Source organism: Balaenoptera physalus, assembly GCF_965194825.1.
Source record: "Balaenoptera physalus genome assembly, chromosome: 18".
Taxonomy (NCBI): Eukaryota; Metazoa; Chordata; class Mammalia; order Artiodactyla; family Balaenopteridae; genus Balaenoptera; species Balaenoptera physalus.
The window spans coordinates 77,936,395-77,953,501 of NC_138899.1; the positions used below are offsets into that span (position 1 = coordinate 77,936,395).

Consider the following 17,107-nt stretch of genomic DNA (forward strand, 5'->3'; position numbering starts at 1 on the left):
AAAAAAAAAAAAAAAAAAAAAGTTTTTAGGAGAGAAAGTGGCCTGAAATGGCATCTAGTAGATGGCAACCCATCACTAAGACCTACTCGCCAGAAGAAGGTTTTAAAAGGCTTGAATAGAATTCTCGTTCATGCCTTGTAAGAGAATACTACCTTCATTAAATTATTCCACTAAAACTGAACCATTGTAAAAATAAAGGATCAGTTTTTCTTTTAACAAAATGAACAAATCGTCAAGTAGACAGCTTTGTTAATTATCTAAAGTTGCTTCTTGATTTTACATTTCCGGTTCAAAACAAACTATTCTGGCATAATAAGCTATTTTCCCAAATCATGATCATCTCAGATTGTTAAAATCTCATTTAGAATCAATAAGTTTATATATGACAGAAAACTATTATAATGTTCTAATGCAATATTTAATTATTTTTGAACGGGGGAAGGAGGATTCTTTTTTTCTTTATAGCCTAGACAAGGCCTACTTTTTAATTCATTTAAAACGATTCAGTCATCAGAAAGTTAACAAAAAATAAAACTCCTATGCTATTTCCTTTTGTTTCTAAGAATTAATTTTCCCACATTGATCATAAGAAGGTAAAAGTCTGACTTATTATGTTACAGGACCTTTATTTATGGTCAACCTCATTCTTTCTTGATGCCATGTCTCGGAAAATTTCTCAACAACCCTGTAATTTCCTTCAGTGAAAATTTAAAACCCTCTCCTTCCAGTTTCATTGCCCCACCTGGCCTTCTCCATCACACTAAGACTTTTCATGTCCTTCCTGTATCAATCACTTTTCCCTCCATCCTTCTCTTTTTCCCACCTCTGCTTCTTCTGGTTTTACTGGACATAGAATCACTTTACTTACTGGTTTTCTTGCCTTTATTGAAGATGCTGTATTGGGGACAAATTTCAAATCTTAAACTTTTTCTTTTCTTGTAATATCACTTTACTTGACACTAAAATTCTACGTCCCAACGAGGCTCTTGGTGTCAGATCCACTCCTGCTTTAAGCCACAAGCCTGGACTGCTTCCCCATCTAATTGAGTAAGGCACAAACCCCCAGAGAAGGTCTGTTTCTTCCATGAAATCGTCTCAGATTTATCACAGGCCAGCTGCTAACGAAACTTTACCTAAGCTTGACATTTTCTTGACCAAAACCGCCTCTCCAACTATGTGCTTGTACTTATTACTCCAAAAATACCAACCCCTTCAACATAATAATGAAAATGCTGTCCAATGATGTATTGGTCCAGGGAACTTACGTTTCTGCTAAAACTATCTGTGATCCACTAACTTCATCAGTTTTAGCTCCCTTAATAAAACTGTTGGAAAATGATTAGCTTAGTACTTCCTTAAACTAGGTACTCAAAAATCCATCTCGATTTCATATTTGTCTTTTCTATAATATCACTTCCAAAACAATCATTTCCATTAAGTAATTAAACCTTATTATTAACCCTTTACAAATACCAACATCAACAGACAGTATACCACATATACCACCCATGCAGCTAAAACAGTTCAACTAGAATTTTAACTGGAAATGTTCTTAAATATTTTTTAACTGAAAATCATTCTTCGGGTGGGAAAAACGCATGGTTCGTGCTACTGGTGTTTTGAGCACAGTTCAGAAAATGCTAAATTCATGAATTAATCAATCACTTCCGTGCGCACATCCTGTGCTAGGCTATTCCCAAATGTTTGAATATTTGGCATCTGCTTTTGTTAACAATTCAGCAAACAGATATTAAGCACCTGTTACACAAAGCCAGATCCATTCTCCAATTCTACAGGAGAGGTGTTTAATTTTACTTTATTAATTCATTCATTTAAATATTTACTGAGTGCCAGAAAAGAGGAGGGGCAGGTACCGAGGATACACTGAAGAGCATTTGCTTTCCTCATAAACTTACTATTTAGAGGAAGAAACTGACATTAGTTATGAGATCACATAAATATAAATTTTTGACAACTGTGATAAAAACACAGAACATAAATTTACCATCTTAACCATTTAAGTTCAGTGTAAGCTATCTTTACATTGCTGTGCAACAGACCTCTAAAATGTGTTCATCTTGCAAAACTGAAACTCTGTATCCATTAAACACGAGCCCCTCATTTCCCCTCCCCCCAGCCCCTGACGACCACCATTCTATTTTCTGTTTCTGTGATTTTGATGACTCTCGGTACCATATAGGGGAAACCATATGGCATTTGTCTTTTTGTGACTGGCTTATCTCACTGAGCATAATGTCCTCAAGATTCATCCATACTGTAGCATGTGACAAGATTTCTTTCTTTTTAGAGCCTGCATAACACTCCATTGCATGTATGGATCACATTTTGTTTAGCTGATCATCTGTCAACAGGCAATTTGTTGTTTCTACCTCTTGGCTATTGTGAATCATGAAGCTATGAACAAAGGTGTACAAATATCTCTTTGAGATCCTGCTTTCAATTCTTTTGGGAATAAGAAGTGGAACTGCTCCATCATATGGTATTTCTGTGTTTAATTTTTTGAGGAACCTCCACACTGTTTTCTGCAGTGTCCGCACCATTTTACATGCCCACCAACCGTGCACAAGGATTCCATTTTTCCACATTTTTGCCAACACTTGCTATTTTTTGAGTATTTTTTTTTTAATAGTGGCCATCCTAATATGTGTAAGGTATTATTCTCATACACAAATTTTTAATTGTGGTAAATGCAAGGGAGGAGAGGTAAACTGTGTTAAAAGAACACGTACTGGGAGGGTCTCACCTTGTCAGGGACACAAGGAAAGGTACCTGCAGGAAGTAATGACTCACCTGAGGTCTGGAAACCTAGGCGAGCCCTAGCTACGTAGAAGGCGGAGACCAGGGCATGCAGGAAGTGAGTGGAGCAGGTGCAAACGCACTGTGGGAGCCCAAGCAAGGCCTGCCCGGAAGTGAGGGAAGGCCAGTGCAGGTGGGGCAGGAACAGGCTCAGGGCTGCACAGGGCTAGGGGCTTGGCAAATGGCCTGGACCTTTACCCTGAGGGCAATGAGAAGCCAGGGGAACAACTCCATCAGACTTATGTTTTGAAAGACTACTTTGGCTGCAGTAGAACAATGGGTCCAGACAGACTGCATGGTAAGAAACTAGTCACGAGGCTACTGCAATAGTCCAGGCAAGAAATGCCATAGCACCAAACTAAGTGGCCAGGACCAGAACTGGATGGAAGGAGACACAGGTAAGAGAATGATAGGGCGTGGGCTCAGCATAATGATGGGGGAAGGGGCCTGAAACTCCAGAAAGAGAAAAAGGATGAAGGGTTCGCACAATTTTAGGAATTAAGAATCCTACTTAGAAATTGCCACTTGTTGAACAAATTAACTACCTGTTCAACAAAGATCTAGTTTATTTTTGGTGGCACATGTTACAACTGCTCAGCTGGTTGCAGCAGGTCAGAAAAGAAACCAAAGGCCCACGTCCTGACCTCTTCCCCCCACATTCAGGAGGATGTGGTCGGGGAATTAGCCAATACTTTGGAAAAACTACCTGAAGTCAGACCCACGCTTTGTAAATCTTAGTTTATAAACTCTGCTTAAAGCAATTAATAAGCAGAGATGAACAGCTCAGTGGTGCCCAGATTTTATTCTTTAGGGAAAGCCTTGTGTAAGAGCCAAGAGCCTTTTCATTGTAGGTGACAGAAATCAAAGTCAGGCACTCACACCCTGGTGCAGGGGAAGGTCCTGAAGGCCAGGCTTCTCCCAAGCCCCAATCTTATCTGAGCCTGGGTTTCCCACCTCTTAATCGTGCCTGCACTAAATTTAGCTTTGGAGAGTGAATCTGCTGATTAAGAGCTGGTGTGTCCAATACATTAGCCACTGTCCAGATGTGGACATTGAGCACCTGAAATTGATTAGGTCTGCCTTGGGATGTGCTGCAAATCCAATATACACACTGGATTGCAAAGATATAGTGCAACGATGTAAATTATCTCAGTAATTTCTTTTAATGTTGATTATATGTTGAAGTGATACTATTTTGGAAATGTTGGGCTAACTATATTAATAAAACTAACTTAACCTGGTTCATTTTCCTTTTTTTTAATGCGGCCACTAGAAAATTCAAAATTATAATGCGTCTCCCATTATATGTCTACTGCACGGTGCTGCTCCGGACCACGTGACTCTGAGCCATGTTGAATTGTTGGCTGCAGAGAGAAAGAGGCCCCTCTTAGAAAAACTTCTATTTCCTTCCATCTCTGTTTTGAACAATCAGTTCTACCCAAGCATGTCTTCTTTTTACTGGGGGGGGGGTGGGGGCCGGCAGGGGAGGGGCATAGGGAGGCCACAAAAGTAGGTAAAGCCCCTTGGTAGCCTGACTTTCCGACTTGGAAGATGCACAGTAGGAAAAGCTCACCAGCTGCTTTTCTGCAACATAACCAATTTTCCAGAAAGGATAGGAGAGCTCTCACTACCTTAACTTGACCCAGCTGATTTTAACTTTTGTATGTGTAACTTAATGATTTCTTCATTCATTAGGACTCTTTTCAGAAGTAAGAGAAATCCAACTTGAACTGTCTTCTGCAAAAAAGGGAGTATACTGATTTAGTGTATCTGAAAGTTCAGAGACAGCTCCAGCTTCAGGCAGAGCTGGATCCAGGCGCATACTCAACGCCATCATCTCTCAGTTCAGCTTTCCTCTGTGCTCGATTCATCCCCAGCCAGGCACTCTCTTGGTGGTGGCCCCTTGCAGCTCCAGGCTGATGACATCCCTGATATATAACAAACCCAGTGGCAAGAGAGCTTTCCCCTTCCCCTATTAGTTTCTATAAAAAATCCTTGAATTATCTCTGAGTGGCCTTGGTGGGTCATCATGCTGTTCCTGAATCAATCGCCATGGTCCATGAGATGAAGCTGGTAGTTGACTAGTCCTGGGTGTCCGGTCCAGACCCAGAGGTAGAGCAGAGGTAGAACCAGCACTGTTTGAATGCGTGTTCTGAAAAAGGGGACGGGACTGGGGGGCTGTGACCAGAAAAGGGGGAATTGGATTTAGGGCAGGTGATAGACAAGGAGATACCGCTGCACCCATGTTGCTGCTGCTGGGCTGAGTGGGTGGGGTTGCCCTCACAGCACCCTGGGAAGGACCTGCGCACCTAAATATGCCCTTCTTTCTGTTTCTATCCTTTATTAAAACCGGGGAACCCTCCTACACTGTTGGTGGAAATGTAAATTGGTGCAGCCACTATGGAAAACAGTATGGAGGTTCCTTAAGAAACAAAAATAGAGCTACTGCAATCCCACTCCTAGGCATATATCCAGAGAAAGCCATGATTTGTAAAAATACATGCACCCCATGTTCATAGCAGCACTATTCACAATAGCCAGGACATGGAAGCAACCTAAATGTCCACTGACAGATGAATGGATAAAGAAGATGTGGTACATGTATACAATGGAATACTACTCAGCCATAAAAAAGAACAAAACAATGCCATTTGCAGCAACATGGATGGACCTAGAGATTATTATACTAAGTGAAGTAAGTCAGACAGAGAAAGACAAATATCATATGATATCGCTTATATGTGGAATCTAAAAAAGGATACAAATGAACTTATTTATGAAACAGAAATAGATTCACAGACATAGAAAACAAACTTATGGTTACCAAAGGGGGGTAGAGATAAATTAGGAAAAATAAATAAATAAAATGTATATTAGATTTTAAAAAAAAGAACAAGGTTGGAGACAAAGGAGAACGGGGTGCCGGATTAAGGATGGACCTGCATTTCTATCAAGTAAGACTGTGAAATCAATGGCCATCTCCTTATAAGAGACGCCTTGTCCTGCACTAATGATTTGTGTTTACTTTTGTGTACATCTAAAATCTTCCATAATAAAAAGTCTTAAAAATTAAAAAAAAAAATAGGTTGCAATAATTAAAAAAATCTGTGCATGAATTCCCTGGTGGTCCAGTGGTTAAGACTTGGCACGTTCACTGCTATGGGCCCAGGGTTCGATCCCTGGTCGGGGAACTAAGATCCTGCAAGCCTCATGGCGTGGCCAAAAAAATAAACAACACAAAACAAACTTGTGAATGAAAGTGCACTATAGTTGCAGACACAGGTAACCTAGATTTCTCTTTTCCTGCCTTTAGCCAAAGCAATGCCAAACACTTATGACAGCTGCTTAATACCATTTCCTCACTGAACATTTGATATCTTGCAGTGCCAAAGGCAATGACAATACCTGAAGCTCTCACTTCCTTTAAGTCCTTTAAGCACTTTGGTGCTCTGGATGCTGTCGACAAGAGCTTTGCGTCCTCATTTACACGAAATAGGGAAACCTGGGCACACGCTTCATAGCGTGCTGTGATTCTATTTTCTCCCTTCTTAGTCTAACCTACCCTGTTATCATTTCCTGCACGAATCCTTTATCCAGTGGCCTTTATCAGGCACCTCTCCATCTCTTAAATAGAACAAACCTAAAGAACACGGATGTTCTTGGCGGAGGGTGAGGTGGGGAGAACTACAGCTCTGGTCACCAGACGAGGCATCTCCCTCCGCAGATGTCTGAGAAGTAAATCCCTGCAGAGAACCTCAACCCCAGGCCCCCCATGCACATTTCCACATGTTTGGAGAAAGGAAAAGTTCAAAACCACATCAAACATACTCTGCGACCACGGCGTATAAATGTTCCAAACAAACAAAATCAGCGTGTAACGTGTACTTCAATTTGCTGACAGATATTTAAAAAATTAACATCAGAATGAATGGCAAACACCAACACCACCACGAGACCTTTAACCCCAGAGAAAAATAACTCACAATCAAAGCCGTCTTGGCCTCAAATTAGCACACAGCATCCTTGAAACAGAGGCCAAAATAAAACAAACCGCCGAAATGGAGAGAACGGTGCAGAGGGGAGGAGGCAGAGCTAAGAAAATGAGGGCTTTCCGTAAAGCACTTAAAAAAAGTAACTACGCTAACACATATATATGGAATCAAAAAAAAAAAAAAAATGGTCATGAAGAACCTAGGGGTAAGATGGGAATAAAGACACAGACCTACTAGAGAATGGACTTGAGGATATGGGGAGGGGGAAGGGTAAGCTGTGACAAAGTGAGAGAGTGTCATGGACATATATACACTACCAAACGTAAAATAGATAGCTAGTGGGAAGCAGCTGCATAGCACAGGGAGATCAGCTCGGTGCTTTGTGACCACCTAGAGGGGTGGGATAGGGAGGGTGGGAGGGAGATGCAAGAGGGAGGAGATATGGGAACATATGTATATGTATAGCTGATTCACTTTGTTATACAGCAGAAACTAACACACCATTGTAAAGCAATTATACTCCGATAAAGATGTTAAAAAAAAAAAAAAAGTAACTCTACATTTATATTTGAAAAATTCTATTACACTACAGGGCAAGTCACTTCAGATACAATTTAATAAAAGCAAAATTTTAAGAAGGAGTGACTGACATCCATTTGACCCCTGGTTTGCACCAACCATCACCCTAGGTGCTTGCCATCATGACAAGGTGAGCGGGTTCGTACCCTGAGGTCTAGGGGACGTGGGAAGTCCCAGCTACTCCTCTCCCCAGCCTGGCCAAGGTACTGGTTCTTTCTTTCTAAGCCCTCGTTTGCTCATACGGTTGTAGAGTCGATTGTCAGATGAGCTAATGCTTAACTCATTATATACTTAATTTCACAGGCAGAACATACGTATATGAACATATATTTTGTCTGGGACATAGTACTTTCTCAATAGACATCACCTATTATTACTTACATGCCTTATTTTCATTCATGTCCTTATTAACGCCAAAGATAGATATTATCTACTACTTATACCTGACGAAACTAAGGTTCAGAAATAGCACACTTATGGCTATTATGAACAACAGACTTAACTTGATAAATTTCTTAGGCACTAGGTTAATCTAGTTCAAATCCCACTTTCACCGTTAGGATTTGCAGTGAATAGGAAAGAAGTTTGACTCGGGTCACATTCACCCAGATTTGGTTGATCCTGCGGACGGACCTTCAGGAAGCAACCAGGAACCAGTGAGTGCCGGTCCCATCCTTGCCTGTAGGAAGAATCTGGAATCACTCTGAGGGGCAAACGGATTTCATAGAACACACTTTCTTCCTTGTTTGGTAATCAGGAAAAGAAAAACAGAAACAGCTTGGCATGACATGTAGTGACTACAAAAGCCATTTTCTGATGGAACTCTTGTCAGATGCCTGAATTTTCTGATTTTCAGAGCCCAAATATTTATAGGCCTACATTTATCGTGAGAACTGCACTAGATAGCCCTGATCATATGAACGTTTCTGATTTTTCTTTTCATTATCAGTGAAGAACTTTTTGTTGTAGCTTAAATTTTTCTTCTAGGGATTAGTGTGGGGAGGCTTCAAGGGGGCAAACGCATATGAATGCAGCGACCCTGGATGTGGGTGACAAGAGGTACAGACACGTAGAAACCAGAAGTCCCTACCTTCTTAATTTTGTTCATATCGCTATTTTTTCAGATACTAATGTCATCCAGAAACACAGCATGTTCCTTCTTGTAAGTCAGTCTTATTATCACACACAAGGCACAAGTTGAAAACCAAAATGCAAACTGGAGTTCAACCAGTAATCTGGCCAAGATCTGCACACAAGAAAGTTAGTTATTTCAAACCAAGAGGCAAGTCTCCAGTGGTAGGACTTCCTACCTTACCAGGCTGACCACTTCTCACCCTAGCCGGGCCACACGCTCCTGAAATACGTTCTTTGAGGAAAATAGGACCAACTCTATCCAATATTGCTGTATTAAAGATAATTCCAATGAATTTACGATATTCACATTAGGTGTTACTGGGATGTTATCATCTAAAACACTCATAATTGCAACACTCAAGTAATTTGTTACCAAATCCTTAAATAAATCTACAAGTACCTAACTTTGAGTATAATATAACATGCGATATTAAAGCCTTAAGCCTGTTTTTAAAAAATCACCTATTTCCTTGGTTGCCCTTATACTTGTGAACATAAGAGAAACATCCCAACATCCACAGGAAGCTGGAGAGTGTTTCCTGACACCTGCTTCTCACTGAGGCTGGGCAGCCCTGGCAGGATGCCCCTGGGAGCGCCCTCTCGGGGGGTAGCCTTCGAGGCCGGCGGCATCTGCTATCTGGACAACTGTGTAAGAGACTTTCCCTGTTTTTGGTGTTTCTATTAGTTCTTTCACAGCAGCAGTCAGATTCTGGAGCTAGCGTCCCTCCTTGTGGTGAACAACCCCAGGCAACTTTACCAGCTGCGCATGAGAAGTCACGTCTCTGATGGGTTTCTTTCAGGAGCGAACACGCTTCTTTGCCAGAAACCCCCAGCGAATGTTTCCTCGCATCTCCTTCAGGGTTTTGAACCACCCATAACAGCATGGGGTTGGGATCAAGCTCCCTGCTCCACTTAGGGGTGGAAAGGGCTCCCTGAGCAGTTGGGCGCTTGCACAAGAGCTGGAATGAGATACAAACTGGGCCCCTCACCAAAGGGGGAAGCAGGATGGGTGCTGGGGACAAATGACCATGTCCCACGCCACGAAAGTTAACCTGAGGACAGGTCCTCTCCTGGCCCTCCGGCTGGCCTCTGGCCAACACAGATGTTCTGGAATGTTCTGGAATGTTCCGAGCAGAGATGGCCCTTACCCCTGCTTCTCGGCTTACTTCCTAGAGCACATGCAACCTGGAAACAAAAACGCTCTTTTTATATTTATATGGAAAATACCCAGGCCTGAGATCTTGCTCAGCTGCAAAGTGCAGGAGAAAGCCAGCACGTAGGGAAGATGAGTAATTAATCTCTTTGATCCAAGGACGGCACCGTGACAACCAGCCCTCCTCCTGCTCACTTTTAGTCCATTGGGATTTGCACTGTGTATACAAAGTGTGTATATAAAACTCAAAAGTAAACTCAGTCCTGGATTTAGGATTTAAAAAAAAAAAAAAAAAAAAGGCTGTCCTATGCCAGAAGCTGGCTGGAGACTGGCACTGCAGACAGAGTTAGCAGTCTGTAGGCTTGGAAGTGAAAGTTTTCCCCCTCTTTTACTAGCCATGAAAAGAACTTTAAAGGAAAAGCATCGGAGTTGGTGAGGAGTATTTTTCCATGGCGAACGATGTAATGTCCTTGGGTATAATCCTCTATTTAGAAAGCCGGGGCCTTACAGCTGACACCACACCACCTGCCGGCCCTCAGAGACCCACTGCTCAGAGAAACAGGGCCCTGGTGGACATTTAAAGATGCTGTCTTCTCCTGGAACCCCCAGCACTGGCTTGAACATTGTCATGGGGTCATATTTTAGGTGTTGTGAGCAGGGGTTCTCTAACTTTAAATGGAAGAATAGACTGGAGATTTATCAAAATTCAGAGGCTGGGGCTCCAGGTGCAGGGATAGAGTGTGTGTGTGTGTGTGTGTGTGTGTGTGTGTGTGTGTGTGTGTGTGTGTGTGTGTGTGTGTGTGTGTGTGTGTGTGTGTGTGTGTGTGTGTGTGTGTGTGTGTGTGTGTGTGTGTGTGTGTGTGTGTGTGTGTGTGTGTGTGTGTGTGTGTGTGTGTGTGTTTTTCAAGTACATATTTTTTTTTGGTGGGGAAGGAGGTTGTCATTTTAACAAGCAGCCCAGATGATTCAGAAGTAGGTGGTCAGTGGACCCTACTAAGAAACTTCACATCAAGAACCTATAAAATGTTAAAAATAAAACAAACAACAACAACAAAACAAAATCAAAGAGAAAAAAAAAAGAACCTATAAAATGTTGAAATTCTTTAGCCAAAAGAAATGGGAGTTTAAGTCACAATATTCCTATTCATAAAGGCTCAAGAAAATAATTTATCACTGCAAGATAAAGAAGAACAGGCACGTCTAACTATTCCCACAGGTACTCCTATTATCTCTCCACCATAGTCCTCTGAGGTAATTAGGGCGGGTAATAGTATTCTGACTTTCCTGATAAGGAAATTAAAGCAGGTTAAGTGATTACCACAGGCTCCAAAGCTCGTTGGGGCAAGTCTCTTGACTTTTAAACAAAGGTCAAATAAGAGGCACACCCTCAGAGACCCCCAGAGTAGTAAGCCTTGAGAAATACATGAAGAAAATAAAAGCCCATTTCCTGATCCAGTTGTAGATCAAGTTTTCCTCATCTCTCTAATTCGAAACCCTACTTCAGCAGGCAACTCTGTGCTAAAGAACATTGATAATTTTCCACCTACAGGCCTTGGCTATGGGGACCCATCATGGAGAAGCTCACATAACCCATGGTTATGATACTGGCAGAAAGGAAAACACACGGTCCCGTATGGAAAAACCTCATCACATATTTTTCCCCAGCTGAGGGCTGTGGCATCACGCAGGACAGACACAACCAGAGTTTCTAAGTTTCTAATTCACTTTAGGTGAATTCACTGTGGGCCTAGGAAAATGGAAAATCAGGGTGCCCCCCCACCTTAAGATCCCACAAATGCTGACTATTCTCAGCAGAGGAAGGATACAGAGGACTCTTTTTTAAATTTTTTTAATTAATTAATTAATTTATTTGTCTTTATTTTTGGCTGTGTTGGGTCTTCGTTGCTGCCCGCGGGCTTCTCATTGCGGTGGCTTCTCTTGTTGTGGAGCACGGGCTCTAGAGCGCAGGCTCAGTAGTTGTGGCTCGCGGGATCTAGAGCGCAGGCTCAGTAGTTGTGGTGCACGTGCTCAGTTCCTCCGCGGCATGTGGGATCTTCCCGGAGCAGGGCTCGAACCCGTGTCCCCTGCATTGGCAGGTGGATTCTTAACCACTGCGCCACCAGGGAAGTCCCAGAGGACTCCTTTGATTCGAGAAATTTCCACTGGGACTTCCTGACTCACTGGTTGGCTTTCATGGACCACATTGTGAGGTGCTTCAGGGAAGATAAAGATGATTTGATGGTGGAAAATCCACCCCATACTACAGCCCTCCCTCCCTTTGCACTCAGGGCAAAACCTGCCTTGTTCCTCATGAGAAAAACTCCACATATCGTGGCCAAGACAAAGAAATAGTTAATCGAATTGGTTTAGGAAACCCCGGCAGAAACGATTTATCTTTTCAACAGTTTAGGATGCTATGAACAGACAGAACATTTTGTGTGAGGTCTATCTCCGGCTCCTAAGTGAGAAATGCCGTTTGCCACCAGACACTAGTTTAATTCTACAGCTCAAAAGAACCATGTTCCTTTGCCAAAACCCTACTGCTTCATGAACGACAAGGAAATGGTTTATAAAAATCACTAGAAACATTCTTATAATAATAACAACACTAACTTTTAAAAAGCAGTCTTTTCCCAGAATACCATCACTCCTGAGCATTCACCAACCGTCTTCGTCAGCTTGGGCTGCTGAAACAAAATACCACAAAGTGGGTGCCTTATCAACAGCGGAAATTTATTTCTCCCAGTTTTGGAGGCTGGATGTCTGAGATCAGGGTGTCAGCCTGCCTGGGTTCTGGTGAAGACCCTCTTCTGGGTTGCAGACGTGTAACTTCTTGCATCTTTTTTTTTTTTTTTTTTCCTGCTGTTTCTGTCAAGCATTTTTTAAAAATTGAAGCATAGCTGAATTACAATATTGTGTTAGTTTCAGGTATACAGCAAAGTGATTCAGTTACATGTAGGCACATGTACATATATTTTCAGATTCTTGTATCTTCACACTGCAGAGAACGAGTGAACTGGCTTTCGGGCCTCTTCTCATCAGATCACTAATCCCTCCCAAAGGCCCTGCCTCCATGCTGGAGGCTGAGGTCAGGGGTTCAACATGAAGTTGAGGGGACCACGAGCATTCAGTCCACAGCACCAGCCTAGAACGAAAGGGATGTACATGGCTCGGCCATATTTTCAGCTTCCCCCAAAGGAGCTGCCTCCTGTCACTGACGGCCCCTCCTTCTTTATGACAGTACATCAACCCCTCTGGAGACAGCAGAAAGCCTGTCTGAGACTTCAGGCTCGTTTAGCCACTCTCCACCCAAGTGATTCTTCATTGAGTGTTAAAAAAAAAATAAAAAATTTAAAAAATACTTCTCTACCACTTTTCAGAGAATGATGGCGGCAGACACCAGGTGAAGGAGCATTAAAGTTGGCCTTGACATTGTTTTCTGACACCCTGTCTCCACTAAGAGCTCCATCCTGGAGCAAGACGAGAGAAAAGAAAGAGCTCTTTCAACACAGACAGCAGATTACCCACCCAGCAGCCCCGGGATGTGAAAACCGCAGTAATATCTCCTTCCATGTCTAATGCAAACCTCAGTCTCAGCCAGAGATGGCTGATTTCAAAACAACATCATTTGCCTCACGGAAACAGACCAACCAACCAAAACGTTGAAACGACGTGGTTTATGTTAAAAAAAAAATTTTTATACCCAAGTGAAATGTGATTTAATATTGCAATTTCTTTGCTTTTGGATGGTAGGAATAGCTCTTTCGATTTTTTCGGGAAGTCTCCAACTATGGAAATTTCACCATTATGCTGAGACTTCGAACCACACGGGCACGCAACCCGGACACTGAAAACGCGGCGTGTCAGTGACCACGTGGTAAATGGTCCCTCCACACTTCAAAAGTCAACCTCCTGATGGGCTGGTGACCATCTTAATGTCTGAACTGGAGTCCCTGGTGCCGGCGTACGCACAGGGGTCACTAGAGCATCCCTCCGTGGAGGGCACTGGGAGGGGCTGTCAAAGGAGTGGGCTTCGTCGCCAGTCACCTGTCAGCTGACTCCATCCTATCAGCTGTCACTCTTCTCTAATTTCGGAAACTGTCCACAGCAGTTGGTGCCTTTCATTGTCCTGCACCACAAAATCCCCCAAATGAAATATTCATCGGGCCACACCCATCCTTAACCAAAAGGAAAGACCCTGAAGCAGATATTCTAGGCACCAAACCTTACCAAGTGATCATGATTGTGGATACTTTTCTTGCTTTAAAACAGAACTGATTTAAGCGAACAAAAGTATCTTTGCTGGGAAATGCTTGTTTCGCTACAAAACCATCTTCTTGATTCATTCGATGTTCTGTAATTTCCTCTATCGCTTGTATTCGGAAAGGAACTGAGAAGTGTGTTATGTGTTTGCCCTCATGCCTCATGCCTCAGAGAAGGCAACGACGCATTCGGGGACACACAAGCCACCCCCGTGGGACACATCTGTCTGCTCAGCTCCCACACTGGGGTACATCAGTGGATTCACCAAGTAAAAAAGGCAAGCAGCCCACCCAGTATGACCTCACACGGAACAGCTGCTGGGCATGTATCTAGACTTGGGAAGGCCCGGAGTTTGGGCTCATTTCTGCAGAGTAAGTGAGGCAAAGATAGTGGCCTGATGTGCCATGCATAGGCCTGCCCCTAAAATACGTAGTCCTGGGGCAGAAGCAGCAGAAGCCCCCAACCCACAGTCCTTCTCTCCCCACGCTTGGTTCTGACTCACGGTACAAGCGTCCTCATGCAGACGTGGGTGGGTGTCCCAGAGCAAACCTCCAGTGGACCCAGGACACATCACCCCCCTACAAAGAGCTGTCCTTGGGCCCAAGGGTGCGCTCCGGGCCTGGATCCGGGGAGAGAAGCGGGCAGGCCTGGCGAGTAGGCTTCTGGCCATCTGGAAGACTCAGGGTGCTGGGAACCCAGGGAACAGACTAGAGTCGGGATGCCGCCTTGCGCCACGACCGCTTGCCCTGTGAAGAGGGACACGCCTAGCCAGGGACCGCCAGCGCGGAGGCCTCCAAAGGAGTTCAGATGTGAAGAAAGAAGAAAATGCAATGTCTTCATAAACGTTCTGTGTCCCTTACTACCAATCCCATATTCTTTCGTAAACCCTGAAAAATCTCCCTGTAAAACAAAATTTACAGCTTCATTTGTAAACGGAGGGCATTTGGAACCCAGGGCTTTCAAGGTCCTCTTCAGACCCGATCCTGTGGGATCCTAAGACCCAGGGTGTCAGTGCTGATGGCTCCAGCTCAAACACTGGACAAAGATAATATAAAAGACGAAAAAGATAAAATCTAAAGGATTTTAGATTTTAGCGTAATGGTCTTCAATCTCAGCCTCTCCAGTTAAGAGATGAACAATGAGATATTCTGCTTAATTAATGATCTGGTTAATAGAGTGGTTAGATCTATCTTTCACAGGTGACTGATTATCAACTAATCAAAGTATAATAATATCCAACATCGAAACTACAATCAGTATAATCATGGGGTTATGAATGACTCAAAACATCTCCCGTTTTCCAAGTCCGTGAACGGTACACATGAGACCTGTAATTAACATGCAATTCATTAAGGAAATGTGGACACACTGGGTAGGTCAGAGGATTTAAGTCGACGGTTTATGTAACAGTTAAAATTTCCAATGCTATTTCTGTGGCCTGGACAACCTCTTCCAGGGGCTTTGATTTGGTTTGTTTCCCACCTGATACATTTTGACGGAAGCAGGCGACACCAGCTCGTCCTGAGACACGGAAAGCCTGCCCACAGTTAATAGCACTGACCTGTCCTTTCATGTCTGGAGCGATGGGAATGGTGGGCCAGATGGTTGAGTAGATGCCAAAAAACACCAGCCAGATGAGCATGCTTCCCCAGACGGCCAGGTGACTGAACTACAGGAGAAAAGAGACACTCAGGCAGGGTTCTCTGCCGACCCAGTAGCCACTTGACCACCACCCGCTGCAGGAGCCCTGGGTCCACGCCACCTTTCTTTATGGAAAGATTTCTACTAGACACCGGTTGAGAGTTTAAGTAACTAGTGGTCCCAAACTATCCTGAAGAGGAAAGTGCTTTTTCCACCACAGCTGACCGCCCTGTAGACCCATCCTACAGTGTCACCAGGCCCCTCTCTGTCCCTCGCCAGTGTTCGCTCCACTTTGGAGCGGAATAAATAAAGTATCATTGCTCTAGTAAGAGGGCGTGGGACAGACAGAACGAACAAGATGGGTTTATTTATCATTTTGAGACTTTGTTCATTTTCCAAAGAACTTTCAAAAAATTTGGAATGGATATATCCCTTAATGACAACACTTTGAGCATCTACTGAGTTGCGAATTTCTCTCCTCTGTCCTCTTGCTAGGATGAGCCTTGACTTCTTTTCAGCCATACTCCATGATCTAATCCATCATGAGCCTCTGTCGGCTTTTTAAAAAATCTGACCACTGCTCGCCGCCTCCTCACGGCCCAGGCTAAGCCACTACCCCCTCTCACCTGGATTCATTGCCTCTGTCTCTCAACGAATTCTCTGCTTCCACATTCACCTCCCACCCCGCCCCCAATTAATGAGCACAGAATTAGAAGCCTATTTAAACAGCAGAGATGAATGTGAAACATTGGCCATAATCCTCAAAAGTTGGAAATGTCCAAAACTGGGGACTGATTCCATAAGGGATGGCATATTGATAAAACTCAATACTCTTTAATCATGAACTATGACCTTGTAGAAGTACATATATATATATATATATTTTTTAAAAATTTATTTATTTTTGGCTGCGTTGGGTCTTTGTTCCTGCATGCGGGCTTTCTCTAGTTATGGCGAGCAGGGGCTACTCTTCGTTGTGGTGCGGTGGCTTCTCTTGTTGTGGAGCACAAGCTCTAGGCGTGTGGGCTTCAGTAGTTATGGGGCACGGGCTCAGCAGTTGTGGTGCATGGGCTTAGCTGCTCCGCGGCATGGGGGATCCTCCCGGACCAGGGATCAAACCTGTGTTCCCTGCATTGGCAGGCGGATTCTTAACCACTGAGCCAAAAGGGAAGCCCAGACTCTGTGTTTTGTAATACGTTGTCTTATTAAAAATATACACAGAGAACAAAGTCTGGAAGGTTATACAGGAAATATTAACAGTAACTATCTCTTGGTGGTAAAATTATGGAAATTAAAAATTCCTCTTTCTGTCCTTCTGTATTTTCTTTGTGTGTGATTTTTTTTTTAATACAACGCACATATACATTGGAAATGAGCTAACTGTTAACAGCTTAGAACTGTATTAAGTGCTCAGCAAACGAATCATCAGGGAACTCTGGATGGCAAATGTGCCCTGATAAAGATCAAACCACAATTTTTACATGCAAAGTTTAAAATAAGACAGCTAGATATTGTTTACTGTTTTCCT

The 17,107-nt window shown here is 43.2% G+C and overlaps 1 protein-coding gene across 3 annotated transcripts in view; it reads right to left on the reverse strand.

The window, feature by feature from the left end:
* The window catches only part of LOC309647806 (phospholipid-transporting ATPase IB), a 546,353-nt gene that overhangs the window by 110,290 nt on the left and 418,956 nt on the right, over positions 1–17,107 (reverse strand). For all 3 annotated transcript variants that reach the window (XM_082435527.1, XM_082435526.1, XM_082435525.1), the window contains exon 33: positions 15,500–15,607. In XM_082435527.1, coding sequence (XP_082291653.1) covers positions 15,500–15,607 — 108 coding nt within the window. The remainder of the gene's footprint in view (positions 1–15,499; positions 15,608–17,107) is intronic.